Raw genomic sequence first — 23,808 nt, 5'->3', positions numbered from 1 at the left:
TGGCCAGCTCTGTGCAGACACAAATTAGAGCAGAGTGGTGAGAACACTGCACAGGTATTTTTTGGAAGAGGCACAGTGAGACTCAAGGTACAATTTCATGCTTGGTTAAAGGCAGCCTACAACTGCTGCTACTAAAAGAGGAGTCAACCTTTCCCCTGTGCTTACATCTGCTCTGACAATCCTGCACGGTGAGCTGGATCAACGTAATAACAATGAACTGTGCTCCTCAGCAGCCCCAGTTCCAAGCAGTTCCTAGAGCTGATGTCAGGAACTGCCATAAATGCACAGGCAGGACTAGACAACTGGCAACCTTTTATTTTGGCAGGAAACGCTCTTGGAAAAACACATCAGTCATGAAATATCAGATATACTGATACTATTTTTCAGCAACATGTGTCTTATTCTTGGTTAGTCCCATCTTCATAGGGACAGTAAAAAAAAATTATCATTGCCACCTTAGAAGTAAAAATTTACTTTAAAAATAATAATACTGTAATACTTTCTCCAATTTTCTTGTCAGAATGAATTATTTTCTTTACAATTTTCCCCAGGTTCCTGTAACATAACACTTCCCACAGCACTAAACATAACACCCTAACGTAGTACCTCAGCCCGAGGTGTCACAGCCTTGCTGCTACAAGAAAGTAAAAGTCAGGATCTTTATGGGAAGAGCTTCACAGGAGCTTCTACTCACATCTTGAGATATAAAAATAGATGTGACTCTATAAAAGCTCCCAGCACTACCCACACGAAGGTCCTGACTCTCATTTCTATTTAATAGAGGAGCTTCCACACAGCAGCAGCACTAACTACAACTCTTGGAGCATTCTTTAGTCTGGCAGCTGCCAAAAACCTTGCAAAATTGATCAGTCTGTGACCGATCAATGTAAGAATCTTACACTTCTTACCTTTACTCACCTCTGAGTTTAGATTTCAACGTACTCAACTTAAAATACCTGGAATACTCATCTCTGATGCTTACGCCACTAAAAAAATTCCAGAAGGCTTCTAGAGCTAAGTGTGTTAGAACTGGTTATTATATGACACTGATTATGGTAAGCAACCATATATTTAATTTTCCAGTTGGAATTTCCACTTGACAGCTTCACATAGCAATGTGCCAGAACTGGATATTAAGGTTTGACTGCATACTAAAGCAATTAACTTAATCCCCAACATTTATAAGCATCTTAATTAAATTTATGGACTCGTTCCTCTCTCATTCCTGTGCAACTAAACAGGAAAAAGATAAGCTCTCTTTCCAAAATTACCATATATGAATTGATGTACATTGCACATCCAGCAGAAGATAAAGCATTTCAGAATTAATTTAGTGTGTGAAGAAATTAAGTTTATCACAATATTTAAATGTGCTTGGAAATTTGAGCCAGGTATGTAAGTGATAAACAGATTCACCATGGTAACTGAATCACAGTGACAAAATACCCCAACAAAATAAAGGGAGAACACAGTTAGTTCTACCAGTGATAGAACTAACTACAACATAACAGAATAAAGTCATAATGAAATCCTGAAACCAAATTTTAAGTCCAGTCTTAAAAACATTCTGCTGAATCAAACTACCTATTTCCAGACTTAAGAGGAAGAACTGCAGCCCTGATGCAGTTACCACTAATATTACAGTACAGCATTGTGAGGAGCAGGAAACAACAGTTAAGGGATTCACCATGGTAACTGAATCACAGTGACAAAATACCCCAACAAAATAAAGGGAGAACACAGTTAGTTCTACCAGTGATAGAACTAACTACAACATAACAGAATAAAGTCATAATGAAATCCTGAAACCAAATTTTAAGTCCAGTCTTAAAAACATTCTGCTGAATCAAACTACCTATTTCCAGACTCAAGAGGAAGAACTGATGCAGTTACCACTAATATTAGAGTACAGCATTGTGAGGAGCAGGAAATAACACTTTAAGGATGAACACAACATCATTCAGAACAAGCAGTAGTTATGAGTATCATCAAGAAGTAGAAAATGCTATTAGGATATTTATTTTAAAAGTTGTTTTTTAAAACCCAGAATTTTCAAATCATAGATATTAAAATTAAGTAATTGAAAAACCCGAATCAGAAGTAGCAAAATCATATAATTACTGAAGGAAGTTGCAACACATGACATTGACACTTAGTGATAATTATTTTTAGGATGGTATCTAACACTTCTATGACTTACCAGCAGTGAAGTCATTATTTAAATCTATAAAGGCATGAGAGTGTGGTATATACATTTTACTTTGAGTTTCCAGCGCAGGATGCCATGACAAGTTCCTACAGACAAAGATAAAAATACATTTCATCAACGTGTAGGGGCTGTTAATCATGATAATATAGCTTAAAAAACAGTGAAACTTTAAATAAAATGGGACAGAAAGCATGTTCTCCCAATGCTAAGACAAAATTCCTACTTCGTTTACAATATACTAAATAACTCCAGTAATTGCTTGAAAGGTTCTGTGAAGGATGATTCATAGCACAGGGGCTTCAGTTCCATTTTATTAATTTTCTAAAGCAAGGGTTTTTGTTTTGCACAGAACAGTGTCACTACCCACAAAGTTAGTGCCAGGGCTCCAACTGTACTGCAAACCCTGAGACACTGATCCCTGTCCTGCTCAGTTTCTTCCAGCAGCTTTCCTTCTGGAATTTACTTTCTGATGAATAAACATGAGCAGAAGTAAGCACATGCTGTTAGAGCAGCTCATGCCTGCTGCATGAAAATAACACTTTATTTCAGCTCACCTAAAAATCAACACATGAATTAAACTTCCACATTATGATGGACTACTAGCTAATTATGTAATTTCCCAAGCAGGTGATACTTTTATTTATTTATTTATAAATACACATGCCATGCTGGTTTCTGTTCTAAAAATGGCTGAAATTCCAGCACACCTCCCTATTAGCAGTGATTTCAAGTGCAAAAAATCCTTCAAATGTCACAGTGGCTGATATACATATATATGGCTTTCAGAATATATGATTTTCAGAACCCTTTGCTAAGACACTCAGGAAAATCTCAATGTACACTATATAACAGCAGGCAGAAATATTACTACTACTAGCTGGGAACTGCTTTATTTATTCCAGTGACATTACATACATTTTATTGAAGTCCTTTTCTTCCTTGACTAATTTATGGTAAGAAAATAAATAATCTTCTGATTACTTCCCAAAGATCACAACTAAGTCTTAGAAATGTTAAAATGCATCACAATCTTAAAGAAATAATTAAGTATTTTCTCTGAGTTTTCCTATATATTCAGTCTTGAAGACTGCCAATGAAGTTAATCATACAGCTCCAGAAGAAATCTTAAAACATTTTGGATTAAAATACAAAAGTGCTTTTCTAAGCAGATGACAAGGCAGTTTTCCATGAACAAGACATGGCTTATGCTATTACCTATAGCACTCAGTCTTATTTTGAGCTATGATAAGTTTATTTGTATCTTAAAGCTCCTGAAAGAATTTCTTCAACAAAATGAAACAAATCTTTCCTAGTCTTCCATTTTGTCAAAAGCTCATACAATTTATTTTATATATAATCATTGTAAAGTGCTCAGAAACATCCTTGTGAATCTGAAATCTGTTTCATAAGCCACCAGTACAAGTATGGTGATACAATTCAAGCTGGGATTAATGAACAAAAGCACACTGCCAAGAAGGGCATAGCTTCCACTGACACATTCAAATGTTATTTATCGGTGATACAATTCAAGCTGGGATTAATGAACAAAAGCACTGCCAAGAAGGGCATAGCTCCCACTGACACATTCAAATGTTATTTATGAGGGGAAAGGAAAAGAGACAGGAACTACAGGTATAGGGGTGTTTTTATTTTCAAATGATAGACTTGAAGTTCTTTGTTTAAGTAGAGACATTGTGTCTCTACTGGCTCAGAAGAGCCAGTCTGTAACTGAATAATATAGAGTAGCAATCTTTTGTTATGCTTTGATTTCAGCATTCATATCCAAAACAATTAAAAATAATCCTTTGTACAATCCTTGTTAAGCATTTAAGTATGCAGTTATTTTTAATCCAGTATTTGATAACTGGTCCCATTCTAGAAATTTCAGGGCTAGCAGAAATTTTAATAATGAAATTTCATCCCCTTTGGTGCAATTTCATCTCACAAGGCTTCAGTCAAATTCTATCTGCCCATGAGTGGCCTGAGGCACTCCTTAACACAAGGGATGTGATACAGACACCACCTGCATGCACACTTGTGCTGCTACTTACTCACCTCTGCTTTATGTCACTTCAGAAATCTCTTCCCCTGTATTTTCCTTAATATATATAGTTCAATACTCTTACCTCCTGCACTTCCTGTGCTTTTGATTTCCTCTGGTGTCCAACCCTCCTATTACAAATCATTTCCTAGACAGATGACAGCATTTTTTTAAGTTTACCTCAAACACTTGCAGATTTTTCTTTTGCCATTCCTTTAATTATAAGATCTGTTTCAATAGTTCTTGCATCAACCTGAAAGCAGCTTTTATACAGCACAAGTTCCATAACACAGATTATAATACTAAATATCAAAAGTGTACTAAACAAATGAGACTAGAACTTCTTGGAACTAATTGTTCCAAGAGCCCATTTTCCTATTTCTGATGTCCATTATCAGTGGTTCTGTTTTCTCAGCTCTCATGGAATTTCTACTCTCCCTATAAAATAACACTTTCCAGAGCAGATGAAGAGTGTCACTGAATGTTTGCTATGGACAGAAAGAGGATTCACACACAAATCCTACACTTTAATGGGAAGTGGATACACAATGCCAAGTTCCAAAGCCATGCTGAGCCCTCAGCTTACCCTCCCAGCAGGATCTGTGGCTTACTGGAGTCACTGGTGACACCAAACACATCAGGAATCAAGTCTCCATTGAAGCTGAAAATGGAACACAGTGTCAGCACCACCTCAGTCCCCCCAGGAGCACAAACCACCTGCTCTTAAACTCATCTGTACTCGGACATTTTCCCACTCTCAGTCGTGACTCTGAATTGTGGCTCTTGTCTGAGCTGCTGGTCTGTCAGTGCTTCACCTCACAGATCTGCTTCCCTCCACTTTTGTTCAGCATTTCACACACAGGCAAGCACATTGTGAAAGGGACATTTGCTCATTTTGGTAGCCAGTAAGGTTTTTGCTTTACAAAATTCACTGAGAAATGAATGGCTCCTTTTCTGAATACTCACAGTACTGAAATGAAAGGAATTAAAAGATCATGTAGTTACTATTGCCAGGATAATATCATACACAAGAACTGTAAAGACAACTATTTTGGTTCATCATCTATTGTTGGATCAGTTGACATTACACAAACCACCCTGTTCTCAAAAGATAAAGAGCATATATTTCAACTTTTAGCATTAAAATGTATTTAAGTTGCTCTTAGTCACCAGTATAAATGTGGTTTTCTAAAAAAAGAGGTCATACTTACTCCATTACTAGAGGCTCATCATGAAAAGTCTTATTTAACATAGTTTTATGGTTAAGATCTGAAAATAGAAAATATTAACTTGATTTAGTTACCAATATATTCTGACAAATATATACAATATATTTGCATTTGCAACTAAGACATAATTCTTCTATTCATTTAAAACCATCAGTTTTAAGATTTAAAAAAAGGCACCACTTAATATAAAGAACTAAATGGCTTCCTGAATTTTTGCAGGAAAGGTAAGTTACAGTTAAAATACTGAAGGCTTCTTCCCTCTCCACTAAACTCCTCAACAAATTATTCCAAGTAGATCTCAGTGAAACCTACTTCTGTGTATGACTGCAATCACTCAGATACAGGAAAACTGAAACAGTTGGGATGAAGACAAGCTAAAAGTTTAACATTCATTGTATGTTTGACTTCTCTTTAATGTTTTGCTACTATAAATAATTCTTAATTATACACACTGAGTATTTGAAATAAGCAATAAAGGTAGATTTTCTAAATGGGAAGTGAGGATTAAGCTCTAACCAGGTTATCACCTTACACTTCACTTTTACTTGTAATCCAAACTCCTTGCCAGATTATTCCCATTTCCCTTCTCTCTCCGCAATGTTTGTCTTTACAATCTCCACATTTCACACAACAGTCCCCTCCTACTGACTTGTCTGCCACACTTCATTACCCAAGGAGACACCCCATACCTTGCCAGTGGCCTCAGCACATACCAACCACTGCCTGAATTTTAACCTCTGACTCCTCCTCCAGGCCCCATATGCTCTTTGTGTTTCCCCCAACACTTGAAGTTTTTTCCTGAAACAAAACAGGATAACTTCATCCAATTCCTCATATTCTTCCCAATGCTAGATAGACCTGCTATTCCCCTAATATCTGATCCATTGCACTTTTCCAGGCTGCTTGTTTCAGCTCTGATTAAAGCCAGAAGCACTGGTGTCTGAGGCAAACTTGCCTCACCTCTAACTATGCCATAACACACTTGTTTACAATAGTAATTATTCTTCAGTAGTTTTTATGGATTAAAGAGTATTTTCTTTTGCTTATCTGCTAGCTTGTTCAAAACTAAATTCCTCCCTAAGCCTTAAAGCCAGAAGCACTGGTGTCTGAGGCAAACTTGCCTCACCTCTAACTATGCCATAACACACTTGTTTACAATAGTAATTATTCAGTAGTTTTTGTGGATGAAAGAGTATTTTCTTTTTCTTATCTGCTAGCTTCATCAAACCTAAATTCCTCCCTAAACACTTTCCTAGCAAAGTCAACAGAAAACAGAGGAGACCCCAAGAGACCCCAAGAGTTCCATGACTCTACCCCAAGAGGGAATCAGCTATACCTCAAACGCTGCTAAGAGACTCCTGAAAACTCAATTCTAAAGGTCGTGAAAACTTCCAGCAATAGAGACTCTAGAAACCTTTCTTCCAATACTCACTTTAGTGTATCACTGTCTTTAAAGAATTTAGTTAAACAAATATATTATATTACTGGTGGTGGGTTTAGGTATGTGATTTTGAAAGCTGATGCACTAAAATACACAGCAGGTTCCCTGTGCATTTTAAACTGAAGATAAATCTTTTGAGATAGTCTTTGTGAAGCTGACATGCATGATGGGGAAGCCATGAGAAGCAGCTCTTCAGTTAATAGGTACTGCCAAATTAGAATAATGTTTGGTTATATCTGTTGCATAATATACTGCAAGTATTGTTCTCTTTCATTAATTACTGAACACAGTTTAACAGCAGGATAATATATGGGTGTGAAGCTGAATAGCTGTTAATCCCTATTTTAGTGGTAAAAACAATCATTACACTGTAAAAATGAGTTGTAACTTCTTGACAATACTTTGAATTAAGAAGTCTAACAATCTTACTAAGAACCAGTCTCAGCAACTCACCTAACGTTTGGTTGTGTCCCCAGAAAATAAAAACTGAAAGTTCATCTTTGCCATGACTTGGGGCCTGGGTAGTGAGCAGGACATCCATTTGGGAATCTCCATCATAATCTCCAGGAACTACACTGGTTATGGTGAAACCAAGGGATCTGGAATTAAAAACAAAAGCCCCAACATGCAAATAATTGTAAAAAGGTGTGCATGTAAAAAGCACTTGTGTGATCAAAGGCTTGCCCAATTACTATCAGTTGGTCCAATACAAACTTACCCTTCAAAAACCTGGTTTAGGATTAAGTCTTTATCTATTGCAAAAGTATCTCAAAATAAGGCACCTGACAGGATGTCTTTGTCTAAGGAAAATGACATTTTAACTCTAAACTTCAGCTATCAGACATTCTTCAGCCATATCCTGTTAATGCTATCCACACTTCATTAAGTCCTAGCATTTGTTTAGAACCAGTCAAACAAAATGTGTTTCAGTGAGCAGGATCTTTTGGTTGCATTCCAAGAGCAAGAACATAAGGCAACAGGAGCTGTTTAAACAGCAGGAGTCAGGCACAGGTAGATTTTTTAAAAGACAATGCCATTTCCTCCTACCTTCTGCCAGGTCTTACTACTCCTTCCTACTTTTGTTTGTTCTTTCTATCTTTTTTTCTTTTGCTTACCTACTCAGACTCTGCTTTACACACACAAACATGGGTCACATTAAGGATTAAAAGCAGATTCTTTCTAATGCATTAAATAAATTAGTTCCTTCCCAGACACAAGGGAATAAGGAAAAATACAAATATGTAGAATACAGAAGATGAAGCTGAGCTATAAAAGCAATTTAACTTTTAATAAACATAATACTATTGGTAAGCATTATTCATAAGCAATCACCATAACAGTATTACAGGATATTAAAGCTAGACATATATATGCACATATAAACAGATCAGTTTACATTTATTAAAAACTGATATTTTTTAAAGGCCACATGTAAACTTGAGAAAGGAACATCTCTACACAGAAACACCAAAATACCATCTTTCACATCTCTTCTAAATCAGATGATATTGGCTGGATTTCATTAGTAACTGCATTAGTAACATGAATTCCCCTGAAAACATGTCTTGCCATTGATACTAAACCTACCCACCACAAAGACCTACATATGCTAAGGAATAACAGTTTGCTTCACTAGAAATAGTCCTGAAGATCCAAATCAACTGCAAAAATATTTCAACACATGAATACTTTAAACACTAATCTGAGGACAAAACCTAAACCATAAATATTCCATAAGGGGTGGGAAGCAACACTTATTAGTGAACAACATGAATGACACAAGTCATCTCCACAGACTCTCATCTGACCAACAAAACAAAAATGTATCAGGACACGGATCAGGAAGTTGGTCAAGAGCTGGAGCTGAAAGGGCAAGCTGAACAACAACTCAAAGAGGTAACACGAGCACAGACAAGTGCAGGCAGCTCCCACTGAGGGCAGAGGCCCTCCCAGGGCAAGCAGGCTGTGGCAGCCTGAGTAACCATACTTACTTCATTGGTAGCTTAACGCGGGGCTTGAAGTAGGGCTCCTTCTGGTCAGCCAAGAAGATCACCAACTCATTTCCTGCCAAGGCAAGCAGACCATGAGCAACGGAGGAAAACTGGAAATGGTTCATATACAAACTCAACATTTGAACAAGTCTGCCACAAATGACCACTCCCCACAGCAGCAAAAACTTTCAAAGATGTCTCATGCCACTACTTCCTCCTCATCCAAAAGGAGGCAAAAGGAGCACTTCAACACAAAGCCAGCTGCATCTCAAAGGAGTGCTAATATCACAAATCTTCTTTGGGGGTTTAGTGTTAGAACTTTCTGTTATTTTTACCACATTGCTTAAAATAAATCTTTCTGTAATGAATTAAGAAATATTACACATAGAAAAGTTATAGGCAGCAGTTCCATAAAACTAATTGAAGCTTAAAAGCTAACTCAAATTATTTTAATACTATGCCTCACATAGGAGGATCTGATACTGCTTTCCCGTGTCAGCTGTCCAAAGCACTTGAAAGGAAACTCAGAATTTACTTGGTTTCAGGCAGCATCTCCCCATTTAGAGGCAATGATACAAGTATAATTTCATTATTTCAGGACAACCTAAATAAAAGCCCATATTTTATGTTGCAGAAATAACTGAAATTCAGGGAAGAAAATAAGAATTTTAACCTCAGTGATGAAATAAAATTTTAAGTCAGTAAACCACAATACACACACACCTCTGTAAGTAAAACAGCTCACAGTGTAACAATTGTATTTTTTTCTCTGCTTTATTCTCCAGTAAACCCCAGCTGCAGCACCACAAAATCATTCTCTATAAAAGAATAATTCTAAGGCTCCAAACTTGAGCTACTACAGTACTTTTTAGAGCACTGTTTTGTGGCAGAGTTCACAGCTGTGACAGAGAAGAGAATACAAGGATCCTCACTTTGAAACCAAAGGCACATACCACAAACCTCTCAAAGAGAAGGAGAATCCACCAGCAAACGAGTAAACGACCAGGACCCTTTCAGAGAGGCCAGGAGGCCCAGAGGAACACTGCCTGAGCTGCAGCACGTTCCTGGATGAGGGAAGGGCCAGGGCCAGGAGCCTGGGGCTGCCTCAGCTGGGAGCAGCACCCCTGGGGGCTGCCTGCTCACCCTGAGCTCCCATCTCACACCTCACACTCTGCCTTTTTACTGCTTACTTGGTAAAGTAATGACCAGGATGAAAAAGCAAATGTGTTTTTACACATATCAGGTTCCAAGTTAGCTGCAACACTGACAAATGAGATATTTTGGTCATTAAAGATAGAGATATAAAAATTTCAGCTCAGCGCTCGTCAACAGCCAAAACAAATTAACTATTAAAATGATTTATTACATTAACAGAAAACAGAATTACTATGCCACTACAATCAATCTTAAATGCTGTTTGCAGTTCTGTAATCTTTTTGAGATAAGAGGACAGTAAGAAAAAAGCCAGTGCATTGGAGGGTGTGAAAAAACAGGAATAGTTTTCATACAAACAACCATAATGTAGATTAGAGGTCTTCAGGCTGAGTTTCTGTGTGACCTATATGACACACACACACAAATATGTATATGTGAGATATATACCACAGAGTTTCCCAAATTCCCCAATGAAATGCAGCAGGTGAACAGGGGAATGCTCACTCACTGCCCCCCTGTACTTCCAGCAGAGGCATCAAGCATTACCAGAAGCTGGCACATAAAACAAGCAACCAGCAAGAGCTTCCCCACAGACCTGTTACAGGCATAGCCTCACAAAACAGGTAAGTGTGTGCACAATTCCATTTATTTGTAGATTCTGAGTTTCAAAAAGTGACTAAACCCACAGGCCACTGGTACTCTGGAACTGGTCTGGCAATGGGACACTTCTGGATCTGGACTATCCCTCACATTCAGCAAGTTTATTGTTTCTTACAAAGGTATGAGCACAATCTGATGTTCTTTTATGTATCCGAGTATATGGAACATTACTCTCACTCAACTGAAGTAATGCAAGGCTGGAACTGGTCTGGCAATGGGACACTTCTGGATCTGGACTATCCCTCACAAGATAGAGCACAATCTGATGTTCTTTTATGTATCTGAGTACATGGAACATTACTCTCACTCAAATGAAGTAATGCAAGATCAGAAAAATAACATATATCCAGCCAAAGGTCCAAGATACCATCCCCATTTCTTTATTAAGGGTTGGGATTATTAGGACTGGGCTGCTTTACAGACTCTTGTTCCTCAAAGTCTCATGTCATCTCCAGTGCTCATCTCCTCATGCTGTTTACAATCCCACCATTTAGAGCCACTACCTTTTGTTTTGAGAGTATTCTGTAGTTACTTTTCACCAAGACTTAGGTTATGAAAAAGAATGTTTTAAACTATGTTATTTCAATCTGATTTTTACAGTAAGTACCACACGGGAAAATGATTGATCAATTGCTGCTCTAGAGACGTAAAGAAATCATGAATCTCATTTCTGAAACCTATAACTATTCACATTTTTATATGCACTCATCTGAAAGATAAGAAAGTAAAAATTAAATCTCTTATCACAGACATTCATTTTAAATCTGACCATTTTTTCAGTAGATGAGCCAGTGGAGCATTTCCAGGGAGCCATGCATTTCAATAACTCAACTAGATGGGAAAGTCACTCATGCTTTACCAAAGCTACTTAGAAAAACATTTCTGAGATGGAAGGAATAAAAAAGGTGAATCTGAGAATAAATTTACTATCTTAATGTGCTTCAAGAAAGTAAAATACTCCAAGATTAAAGTCTGCAAATAACACTGACCACTGAAAATAAGCCCTGATTTGAGGTCTCCCCATATCTGAAGCATGAAGAGAAACCTGTGGCAGGTGACAGCTACCACGGCACTTTAACGTCTAATGTTCAAAGTAGGATAATGTGCATTTTTTCCTCCACACCTGTGAAATGTTCATCTTTGTTTCTAAAAATATTCTAAAAGTAGGAGCAAAACAACAGTTTGTGACCATTCAAGTTGTAGGATGAAGTCTTTAAATTATTTCACAACCAGAAATCCAACTTTAAAAGAAAAACGCGCCCTACATGAACCATTCCAGCGCAAACCGAACGCCGTACGGCACACAGGAAACACCTGCGAGCAAAGCACGGGTCAGTTTCACCCCACGAACGATGCTGTGCTCACCGCGCCGGCACAGCGGCGGTGCTCGGGGAGAGGGCGAGCCACCGGTAAGGCGCAGCCGGTAAGGCACAGCCGGTAAGGCACATCCCCGGCCCGGCCGGGCTCCCCGCAGCCCCGGCCCGCCGGCCCCGCACGGGGTGGGCAGCACCCGCGGCCGTGCGGGACGGGCAGCCCGGCCCGCGGAGCGCCGGGCCTGCCGCGCACTCACCGCCGCGCAGCACGAACAGGTCCGTCTGCTTGTCCGAGTTGAAGTCGCCGAAGGCCGCCAGCGTCCCGCGGGCCTCGGGCCCGAAGAGCTGAGCGGTGACATTCTGCAGCGCTCGGGCGGGCCCCGCCAGGGCCAGCAGGGCCAGCAGCGGGGCCAGCGGCGGGCACGGCCCGGCCGAGTTAGCCTGAATTTCTGAACTTCAGAAAACTTGGAGTTTGAATTTATTTTTTTAAAAGTAAAATGCAGTCATACCAGGCGTTAAATTGTTCTAACGGAGAAACTTTTCCTGAACCAAAGGGTGGTGTTTGCCGAGTTAGCCTGAATTTCTGAACTTCAGAAAACTTGGAGTTTGAATTTTTTTTTTTTTTTGAAAGTAAAATACAGTCATGCCAGGCGTTTAATTGTTCTAACGGAGAAACTTTTCTAGAAGATCCCTGTGTTTATTTATACACCACACATGCCTGTAACACTCAGTTGTTGCTTATTTGCATGTTTGGTTGGTTTTGTTGTGCTACTAACTGATCAGACACTGAGACCAAAGCGGAGCTTTGTGAGGGCTCTGAAGAACTGATTGTATACAAATTGATTGGTAATCAGTCTGGTCTGGTTAATTTGGCATTAGAGTTCGGTTTGTGTGTGATTGGAGGGCAGTCCCGCGGCAGGAGGTGTTGGCTGGCGGCCGGTCGGGTTACCGGGCTGGCAGTGAGCGACAGAGGGGCCGGGGCTGGCAGTGTGAGGGACAGAGGGAGCCGGGGCTGGCAGTGTGGGTGACACACGGGGCCGGGGCTGGCGGTGTGGATGACAGGGGGCCGGGGCTGGCAGTGTGGGTGACACACGGAGCCGGGGCGCTCTGCACAGCCGGGGCTGGCAGCTGCGGGCCCGGCTGCGGCATTCCCAGCCTCGGGATCCTAAAGCATTAGGAATCCTATCCCAATACTTTGGGATCCCCTGCAGGGTCAGGCCTGCCTGCAGAAGGCGTTTGATTGTTTCAAACTTTTTCTTTGCTGCTGCTGCCTGTTACTTTTTTGTTACATGTATAAAGAATTGTATGCTGAGCAATGACAGATTGTAGCTCACTTCCATTTTTCCCCGTTCACGCAGATTTTGTTCAGAGATTGTCTAGAGTTGTCTGTACAACAACTGAAGAAATTTTCTCAAGAAATAAACATTATTTCAGTTGAAAAGTTTTTCTGATGAAAGAGGTGATTTAAAAATCAGATTTTATTTAATATTTTTCAAGTAACATTCATATCTAAAAATAAAAATAATGTTCTTATATTTCAAGTTTACTGCTGCATCTTTATGTTGAAATTTGTATAACTTCAGGGCTTTTATTTTCCTTCCTGGCCCTGTCAGAAGGAGACGTGGTTGGGATTACCTAAGGAAGTGACTGGAAGTCCCCCACATGCTCCTGGTGTGGCTGAGCCTGTGCTGCAGTCCCAGCTCACAGACAACACTGTTTGGTTTGGGTTTTTTTATGAGTGTGCTTCTTGGAGTAAGGTGTGGTAAACATGGGCACATGCTCCTGGTGTGGCTGAGCCTGTGCTGCAGTCCCAGCTCACAAACAGCACTGTTTGGTTTGGTTTGGGTTTTTTTATGAGTGTACTTCTTGGAGTAAGATGTGGTAAACATGGAGTATAGACACACGTGCCTGAAATGCACCAGTGCCTCCTGTTCTATAGCCTGCAGCAATGATCATGTAAGACTCAATCCTGTAGGAGGGAATTTGTATCCTCATGTTTATGTTTATTAAATTGTGAATTACTTTTTTTCCAGTAAAACCAAATTTTATTCAGAAATTTTCACTTCCCTTCCTGAAGTAATAAAATACAGTTTCATATGTTGCTACTCTGATTTGGAGCAGATTCTAAATATAGTAGTTGATTAGTCTAAAGCCCCCAACATTTTTCTTACTTTAAAAAAGATAAACTTTAAAGATTTGGAAAAACTTGTCATAGTTGCAGACATGTTTTTCCTATTGTATATTCCAAAGTGGAAGATGACATACCCCTAATAACTGAGATATTCAGTGCCATAAGTAATGTATATTACTATAGGGAACATCCTGGTGTAGATTTCACGTGGGATGAAAGCAGCACTGTGCCTAAGCAGAGTTTTAGCCCCTTATTATTGTTACTTAACACTTTAGTGTGCACTGGTTAAATCAGTATTTTTATTTCGTCTTGAAATAGATTGTATTCATCACCTTTTGGTGTTTGTAGCAAATTTCCTATTGAATAACAAAGCTCATATCAAATATCCAAAAGATGGATTTTTTAAACTGTGTCCTTTCACTCAGATGGAGTAAACTACTAAGTTTTATGGAGGTAAAAGCAAAATAAAACCAAGAGGTCAGTGTAGAAGAAGGAAACAGAAGATGTAATGAAAGTTTGTGCTGTGCAATCTGTTGTGTTAATAACTCCACTAACATTGCTTTCACTTAATTTAATGCTGATTGCCTTTAACATTTACTAAACAGTTTTGAAAATTACTGTAGCTTAGCCTGAGCCGTTTGTGATTAGCTGCACCAATTTGAAATGGCCAATTTGGATGATGACAGAGCCTCCTCTGCGCATGCTTTTTTAAAATTTGGTAAGTGTGCAGTTCCGTGTTTTGTTTTTATTTGTGGCTATTTAATTCAACAAAAATAATTGTATGTTTTGTTTCATGCAGTGTTCTGTGTTAGTAGCTCTTTAGCTCTGTACAATAGAACTTAAACATTTGAACTCTTTCAATAAAAATTTCAGAAAATTGTAATTACTTAGATTGAAATGTACTATCAAATCTTCCTGTTTTGTTTGTTTAGCATTCCTGTGTAGTATCCCTCAGTGCAACCCTCTCTGAACTCCAATTTCTCTTTTAAGATGACAGTCATGTGAAAGGTGCATTAGGAATTCTGTTTGATTGACTCCTAAAAAACCCCAGTGTGACTGGTTTAGAGAGAAGTAAAATTTCCAGTCAGTCAGTCCTTGGTTACAAAGTTGGACATTTGGAAATTAAGTGGAAGCAAAGTAAAGCCCCCTGGCACAGCTTCTCCTCAGGTACAACAGAAGCAAGAATAGATGAAGCTGTCCAGACTATTCCTGTGTATTTTGAAGGGAGTTTGGGATGAGATGTATCCATATGTGACACTCTGTGATGGGGGAAGCTCTTGGGTAGTCCTTGTTGAAACTCAGTAGTGGTACAAGTGCTGGTGAGTGACCAGGTAAGGGGACACAGCTGGGTGGCTTGTGTGAAAAACCCTTCCTGTGGCTTTTCAGTTTTGCCTCTCTGACCATCAAAAAATGTGATGTGTTGACAGTGTTAAAAAAAAACCAGAACAACAACCACCTTTTCCTAATTATTGTATAAATATTTGATGTTTCTCTTGTTATGATGCAAAATAAACATTTTTAGTAGTTTTAGGACCTATTGATTTGAATTCTCAGAAATGGCAATTCCTGCCTTAATATCCTGAGAGTTTTCCAGCCTTGCTTGTAGCATTTACAAGGCTTGTGTGGTAGACTTTGGCATTTTGGTTATGTGAAGCTCTTGTGTACTGGCACAATGGTCAGTATTTTATTTCTGGTGTTCAGTAGCTTTTGTTGTGTTGTTAGTTACTGTAAATCCTGAAATCAGTAGTTTCCATTAAGTATAATATACTGCACAAAGAGCTACCTTCACATGATTGGGAAATAGAGAAAGGACAGAATAAATTATGTGTATTTTTTTCCTTTTTCCTCTGTGGTGAGCAGTGACAGGCCCTGGAGAAATGGTTGGAGCTGTGCCAGGGGAGGTTCAGGTTGGATATCAGGAAAAGGTTCTTCACCCAGAGGGTGGCTGGGCACTGGAACAGGTTCCCCAGGACACTGGGCACAGCACCAAACCTGACACAGCTCAGGAACAGTTTGGACAATGCTGTCAGGCACAGGGTGCCATTCTGGGCTTGTTCTGTGCAGGGCCAGGAGCTTGTGGGTCCCTTCCAACAATCCTTGTGGGTCCCTTCCAACTCAGGATGTTCTATGACTATGAAATACTACTTGAATTAATTGCACAGTGCAACACATGATTTTTCTTGATAAATGATCGTTTAAAAGCTTTGTCACTTTAATGCTATTTAAATTAAACTATTACAAGATTTTAATCATTTTTACCCATATGTTATTGTCACTCAACCAAGGTAAGAATTCATACTTTTTGCTTACTTCTGCTGTGTATTCAGGTAGAGGAATACTTTAATACCTTTTCCATCTTCCTCTCCAAGCCCTCTCCTGGTGTTTCCTTACCTTGTTTTGTAGAACAGATCAGTCTGGAAGGGTTGTCAGGATGTCACCTACTCCAGCCTCTTGCTCAAAGCAGGATCAACTATGAGATCAGAGTTTCCTCCTGTCTGTAGTGATTAAAAATCCCCTTGTGATATCATTTCTTAAACTTTACTGTGGGTAGAAATAAAATCCTCTTTGGTCCCAATGACTTCTGTAATGTGAAGCTGCCGCTGCCCTTACTAATGCTGGGTGATGGAAGTTGCAGTGATCTGAGGCCCAGGGCTTGCCTCTGTCTCAAGTGTTTGATTATGTCCAGACCTAATGTCACTGTGATCAGTTTTCATTCTTATCAAATCTACAAAAAAATCTTGTATTCTCAGCTTTTTTCTTTTGGCCTGGCCTGATTTAATTATGCAAACCAACATTTTCTTTTGTTATTCTGGCATGTGAAATGTTGGAAATAAAGTTCTTGCTGTGTTGCTTCCAGGAGGCCCAGGGCTTGCCTCTGTCTCAAGTGTTTGATTATGTCCAGACCTAATGTCACATCAGAGGCTGTGATCAGTTTTGATTCTTATCAAATCTACAAGGAAATCTTGTATTCTCAGTTTTTTTTCTTTTAGCCTGGCCCAATTTAATTATGCAAACCAACATTTTTCTTTTGTTATTCTGGCATGTGAAATATAGGAATAAAGTTCTTGCTGTGTTGCTTCCATTTTTTTTTTTTTTTGTTAGAAAACTGATTTTAAATATGTAATTGTAAATAGTTTTCTATGACAGGTTTTTATTTTGCTGAAATGAACCCAGATAGATTTTGGATGAGACTGTAGACAGGCTTTTTTTTAGCCATCCTTAAAATAGCTTCCTCTGTGTTATGGGCTCTCTCCAAAAGCTCAGGGAAGGAGCAGCTTCGTGTTTGTCCTGACTGTTCCTTGCTTTGATTAGGTTGTGATTGTAATGAATGTAATTTACCACATGATTTCTCTAGGAGAATGCTGTAGACACCCAAGCAAAACATCAGCTTTATAGATACTAATAAGGACTTAATGAAAAATGCATGGAAAACTTTGATTTAAACAAGTTCTCCTCCTTATAGTAGGAGTAATTTTAGAGAATACTTCAAAAGCATAAAACTATTTTTTGTCAGTTTTTCAAACTTTGAATTCATTTCACCTTTCTGTTCCATCAGCAGTCTACTCTGACTGTTTTACTATATTTGTATTAAAGTTTCAAACATCTAGAATAATGTAAGTTGTGGTGGTGTTTTGACATTTTCATGCTCTCTGTTCTGTTTAATCTTCTTTCTGCACTAAGTTGAAACCTTTGAATGCTCTGAAATAGAAGAATATGCTTGCTTTTTGTTCTTGATACCTTTGTTTTGTTTCTCTGTTGGCCACAGAGGGTCACAGATTGTCTGGTGAGTATTTAAATGAAAACACTTTTAGTTCAGGAACTTTTGACTCGTGTGTATGTGCCTGTGGATGCTCAGCTGTGTGTCCTGGTGCCACACTGGGGTTGGCAGCCTGCAGGAAATGGACATTCTGAACCCATTTCACACACAAAGGATGGTGAATATGCATGTGATATTCACCTAGCTAATCTAAGAGTTAGAATCATTATTTTGCCTTTGAAAATCTAGTAAGTGAATTTCTCCTAAAATTGCTGCTTTTTATGCACTGACTTCCTGAAGATTTTTTTCTTTTGTGTATTCTGTCCTTTCACTGCAACACTGTACAAAATTACAGTTACTGCAGCTCACTGTATTGTGTGCTTTTGTAAGATAAGTGAATTAATTGTATAACAGCATAAATTATAAATCATTTCATGGACAGGGATTCATAGGCTAAAAGAAGTAGAAAAACAAAATAGCTTCAAAAATGGATTTAAATTGGTTCAGAATGTTCATTATTTATTTATTTATTTGTTTGTTTATTTAAATAGATGATACAAAAGTTCAAAAATGGATTTAAATTGGTTCAGAATGTTCATTATTTATTTATTTGTTTATTTAAATAGATGATACAAAAACTATGGTATGTTCCAAGTTTTTCTTTTCCATTACAGAGCAATTTCATTTCTTTTGACTTTTTTTTTTAGGCAGTTCAAATACACTGGGCTCTCTGTGCTTCCCTTTCAGTCCCTTTCCCACATGCAGGTGTTTATTTCTAATTTAACCTCTCCCAGTGAGGAAAGGCTGTGGGGGAAGCTCAGATGGGTTGGGAAGCATCACCAGGACATCCAGGCAGAGCAGGCCCCCAGGGCTCTGCTCAGGGAGGGTGGGGTTTGTTTCACTCCTGTGCTGGCAAAGCAAAGGCAATCTAACTTGGGGTGAGGTTTGCAATTTTGAATGGCTGGACATTTTCTTGTCTCCCCCAAAGGACTTGATTCATAAAGCTTTTGTCACCATTCTGCACACAACCCAGTTGAGTTGGAAAGGACCTCTGAGGTCATCAGGTCCAACATTTGACCAAACACCATCTTGGCAACTGGACAGGGCACTGAGTCCCACATCCGGTTGTTTCTCGAACACTTTTCTTTTTCTTCATTTTGTTTTCTTGATGTCATGAGGCTGAGAGTCCTGTATATGGACAGTCACGAGTCTGGTGCTTGGGAGTGTGCTGGGATTGCCAAAGAGGCTCTGTGAACAGCAGCACTCGCTGTGTCCTGCCAGAACTGCTTGGCTGGTTGGGCTGCCCTGGCACTGCATTCCCTGAGCTTTTCCAAAGGGCAGGGTGCAGCCTGGAAAGGGAAAGTTCTCATTCTTCCTGTTAGCACATGGCTCTTGTGGAGATCTTGCCATCCAGAGCAGGATGTTACTCCGAAATTAGAAGTTGGAAATGAGGGCTGCCCTGGCACTGCATTCCCTGAGCTTTTCCAAAGGGCAGGGTGCAGCCTGGAAAGGGAAAGTTCTCATTCTTCCTGTTAGCACATGGCTCTTGTGGAGATCTTGCCATCCAGAACACTGAATAAAGCCAGTGATTTGCAGGGGAGAGCAGGATGTTACTCTGAAATTAGAAGTTGGAAATGGTTCACCCCAGTGATTTTGAAGAGGTGGCTCATTTCAGCTCTCAGTAAAAGTGACTTTTCAGGTGCAGATAGGGAAGCATCAATATGTGGGACAGTGAGAATGAAAGATGGGGATTTGGTAGCATTGTATTTCTCTGGAATATAGGTAACTTGAGGGCTTTATCTGTTGAATAACTTGTTTAAGCTTTAGCAGCATGTGGGAACAAGCCAACCCCTATTCTGACATGACATCAGCTGGGCTGACTCTGGTGGGTGCAGACAAGGTGGGGGTAGGTGAAACACTGATGGTGTTGAACATCTTCACCATTTTAGAAGGCAGGTAGGGCAGTAAGAATTGAATATGGTCTACTTTTGTCCCTCTTCTGTTTTCCTACGTACCTTCTGGAATTTTCTCTGTAATATACTTAAGTTCTAAGAAAATGTTCATAGAAAACTCTTAACATTTAATAGTTGTCTTCAACAATTAACTCTACACTTCTGTAGCATTTGCTGTAGTTGAGTATCTACAAGGCACTGGAGGTGCAGGTAGAGGTCTGGTTTGTGTAGACAGGTACTGTAGAAAAAGTTCTCTGAGACTGTAGAGATAACAACTTTTTTGTTGCAATTGAAATTTGAAAAATTGTGCTTTTGTATAACAAACATGAAGAAATTCCTTATCACAGTAATTTTTAGCAATATTGAAATGATGAAACTGATTCTGATCTTGATTTTTGTTTTATTTTTTCTTCTTATTTTAGGTTCCATTTATGAGCCACTTAAATGTATTAACCTTCCAAAGCCAGAGGGGGAAACTCTGTGGGATAAATTAAATCATTACTATAGAATTGGTAAGTTAATAATGCTTGGACTAACCCAGAAGTGAGTTAGAATTGATATTTGCTGATAAATATCAGCTCTACATTATTCCTACTTTAGGATAGTTTCCTAAACTTCTGCTGGATGTTTGGAAGGTGCAAAGAGAAGGGCTGAGTTGAATTTCTTTCTGTAAATCAAAATGTCTATTGAAAATCCAGTTCAGCTGTAAGATTGAATTTAGAATTATTTTGGATAAAGGGGTAGCTTAGGATTGATACAGCTGAGGAAAAATTTAAATGGACAGAACCTTTCTTGTAGTACTTGGAATAGTCTGGCAGTTCTTTTTTGCTATTAATGGTGCTATAATGTATTTTTGTGCTGAAATTTTATTTGTTAGTTAATTTCAAGTCAACTGTAGTTTTTCATTTGATGCTATTTTAAGCCAAAACCATTAAAGAAGCAACATTTTGTTTTGATTGTTTTGGGTTTTAGGAGGTTTTTGTTATAATGAAGTCCTGCCTGTATTCTCAAATCAGGGCTGTTTAATGGCTGTGCAATTGACAGTTTAAAATTTAAGTTTTACTCAGGCAAGGGTACAGAACAGTGAACAATTTCCCCATCATTGTAAAAATGTGGGATGGGATTCCCTTCATTCCAATGGCTTTTTGAAGTGAAATCTCTACCTGGTCTATCCATAGATTTTAGAGGTGCATTGCTTTCTTACAGAGGAGATGACTGTTCAATTGGTTTTTTTAACACTTGGCAGCAACAAATCCATGGTGGTGCTTGCTGTTTATCTCAGGCAATTTTGCTGCTGCCACAGTAAAAATCTACTATTGAATTGATACTTCATTTATAATAATCTGTATTGACTTTTTCAGGTAATATTTTATCAAAGCTTTTGTTATAGCGTATCAAGACACTGAATATAATGCAAAAAGTTGTAAAACCTTATAATTTTCATTTAGAATACTTAGTTTCTAAGTACTCTATATATACAATAAAGATGCCTTCTTAAAATTGATGCTTGATAACAATCTCTGGAGAAAACCTGCTTTCCTGTCTTATGCTGAAGAGATTATTGTTAGAAAGGTCATGTTCGAGGGCATTAAGCCCAGTTTCAATCTTGTAGCATTCCAGTTATTATGTAACCTTAGGAAAAGCAATTTCCAAAATGCAAAACACTGAAGTACAAAAATAATTAAAGTAATATCTAGTGTTTTTTCAAACTCAATTTTGGCAACCTGAAAAATTCTGTCTTAGTCTATTTTCATATCAGGATACTGAGTTAAATAATTGTAGTTGTCCTTTCTCCTTACTTATTCCCCTCTACTTATATAAATATTGATATGATCATCTGGCCTGAGTTAAAAATGTAATTTTTATGAATGTAGAGTTCTGGAGAGTTTAAGCATTTAACTGATTGGGGGCAGTTGACATGCTGTAGTCACTTTTTTCTTCTGTTTTCATTGAAAGGAAATTACTGTGTTGCTTTGTGGAAATTCTGTACAAAGTGGGTTGTGCTAGAACAGAGTCATAGAAATAGTTTTGAATACTGCTGGGTTTTTGTGTAAAAAGGTCTAATTTGTCTAAAAAAACAATATAACAAAGTTTGTGTGTGTTTCTCCTTACCTTTCTTTTCCTTATTTTATCTTGTGCATGCTCTAACAGGTTGTTTACACCTTGATCTGTTCCTGAAAATCTATTTAGAAACTGGAAGAAATACAAATGTTGTTAACAATCTTTTTTATTTTTCCTTCTTCCAGTTAAATCAACGTTGCTGGTCTATCAAAGCCCAACCACAGGTCTGTTCCCTACCAAGACTTTTGGGAGTAATCAAAAGGCAAAAGTCCATGATAGCCTTTACTGTGCTGCCTGTGCCTGGGCATTGGCCCTTGCTTACAGGTGAATAACTTCTACACTCATGTCTCTGCCAGGTTACATTCCCTCTCTTTTTCAGTTCCCTGGAAAAGTTTTAAAAGATGAAGTTTTATCAAAATTAGATTTGTAAACCCATAGAAAATGGTGCATTTCCAAATCTTGGTAAAAATATTTATGAAGGTGCTAGGTTAAAAATGTCACTCTTCTTTTGGTAAGTAAACATGTTTTCATATAATGTAGTTGGTGTCAGTATTTGTTACAGTGGAATTAATGCATGCTACTAAAAATAGAGGTTCTTCTGGCAAATTGTACTCAGGGGATACTTTTAAATCTAGTAGTAGAGTTCAGGGCATTGATGGGCTTGTTGCTGGTCCTAAGAATCATTTACTTGCAAGAGACTAGGTGTTATAATATCAGGAAGGATTTTTTTAATTCTTGAGTTTTGAAAGAGGAATGCTTGTGTAAGTTGCCAGACAAAAACCCTTTTATTATTTTTAATGAGAAAGGATGACTAGGGCTGTAAATAGATAGATATGAGTGAGGGCATGTGTTATAATATCAGGAAGGATTTTTTTAATTCTTGAGTTTTGAAAGAGGAATGCTTGTGTAAGTTGCCAGACAAACTTTATTATTTTTATTATTTTTATTAATTTTATTGAGAAAGGATGACTAGGGCTGTAAATAGGTAGATATGAGCGAGGGCACCACTATGCAACAGCATTAGTTAAATACTTAATATTCCAAAGCATGAATGTCTTTTTTCTTCCCCACTAATGCATTTGCAATTTGCTTTATGAGTTCTCTCTCTCACCCAGGCGCATCGATGATGACAAGGGGAGGACCCACGAGCTGGAGCATTCTGCCATCAAGTGCATGAGGGGAATTCTCTACTGCTACATGCGCCAGGCCGATAAGGTGAAACTGCCCTCAGCGAGGGATCCGCTCAGCTGGGGAGCAAATCCTGAATGCACATCACATTCACAGGGTCAGGGTGCCCCAGCTCAGAACAGCTGCTTCGTTGTTGCTGCAGCATTGTTTTAGGGAGTAGAAGATGTGAGCGTTTTGGGTGGGAAAGTGCAGGGTACACTTGAAACTTCTTTGTGTTCATTTTGCAGTTATTTGTCCCATTTAAGTATTACACCATTAGTACTTGTGGGGGGTTTTATGTCTTTTTATAGTGATTAAATGGAAAGATGTAGAACTACTTTTTGTTAAGGCTGGAGAGTTATTTTTGCACTGTTATCTTGGTTATTGCGTTTGTAGTTGCTCTCTTTACCTAGGTGATCATTTTGATTTTTTGCTTGGTTTCTTTAGCAGACATTTTCCAGCAGTATTTTACTTAATGACATAGTTTCAGAAGGTCACACATTTCCAAAATGAGTAAGGAAGCAGAGTAGTCTACTTGTGTTGCAACACAGTTGATTTCTTCAGCCCTTAATTCTCTTGTGAATATACTCTGAATATTCAGGCTTTCTTATTAAAATTTGGTGTGGTGGATACATTTTGTGTAGTGGCTAGCAGCAGATCTAGAAGTAGTTAAATACATATATTCCATGTAGTTATTTGAA

General features: G+C 38.5%; 2 protein-coding genes across 5 annotated transcripts in view; one reads left to right on the top strand and one right to left on the bottom strand.

Annotated features, from left to right (window-relative positions):
* The window catches only part of ITFG1 (integrin alpha FG-GAP repeat containing 1), a 75,330-nt gene extending 62,861 nt beyond the window's left edge, over positions 1-12,469 (bottom strand). Inside the window, exons 1-6 of the mRNA XM_039721216.1 lie at positions 12,297-12,469; positions 8,912-8,984; positions 7,374-7,519; positions 5,462-5,519; positions 4,837-4,911; positions 2,201-2,295 (exon numbers count right to left, since the gene is read on the bottom strand). Of these exons, the coding sequence (XP_039577150.1) occupies positions 2,201-2,295; positions 4,837-4,911; positions 5,462-5,519; positions 7,374-7,519; positions 8,912-8,916 (379 nt within the window). The 5' untranslated portion in view covers positions 8,917-8,984; positions 12,297-12,469. The remainder of the gene's footprint in view (positions 1-2,200; positions 2,296-4,836; positions 4,912-5,461; positions 5,520-7,373; positions 7,520-8,911; positions 8,985-12,296) is intronic.
* Positions 12,470-14,818: 2,349 nt separating this feature from the next.
* PHKB (phosphorylase kinase regulatory subunit beta) overlaps positions 14,819-23,808 on the top strand; it is a 67,088-nt gene continuing 58,098 nt past the window's right edge. For 2 of the 4 annotated variants that reach the window (XM_039721135.1, XM_039721134.1), the window contains exons 1-5: positions 14,819-14,888; positions 17,937-17,954; positions 20,302-20,391; positions 22,126-22,264; positions 23,056-23,155. In XM_039721135.1, coding sequence (XP_039577069.1) covers positions 14,834-14,888; positions 17,937-17,954; positions 20,302-20,391; positions 22,126-22,264; positions 23,056-23,155 — 402 coding nt within the window. In that variant the 5' untranslated portion in view covers positions 14,819-14,833. Of the gene's footprint in view, positions 14,889-17,936; positions 17,955-19,633; positions 19,710-20,301; positions 20,392-22,125; positions 22,265-23,055; positions 23,156-23,808 lie in introns of those variants that run through there. The other 2 variants (XM_039721138.1, XM_039721136.1) reach the window with 2 other exon arrangements.

This window comes from Passer montanus, unplaced genomic scaffold (assembly GCF_014805655.1).
Source record: "Passer montanus isolate IOZ18808 unplaced genomic scaffold, ASM1480565v1 scaffold45, whole genome shotgun sequence".
NCBI classification, from domain to species: Eukaryota; Metazoa; Chordata; class Aves; order Passeriformes; family Passeridae; genus Passer; species Passer montanus.
Note: the sequence above shows the minus strand (reverse complement) of the source record. Positions and strands in the feature narration are given on the sequence as shown.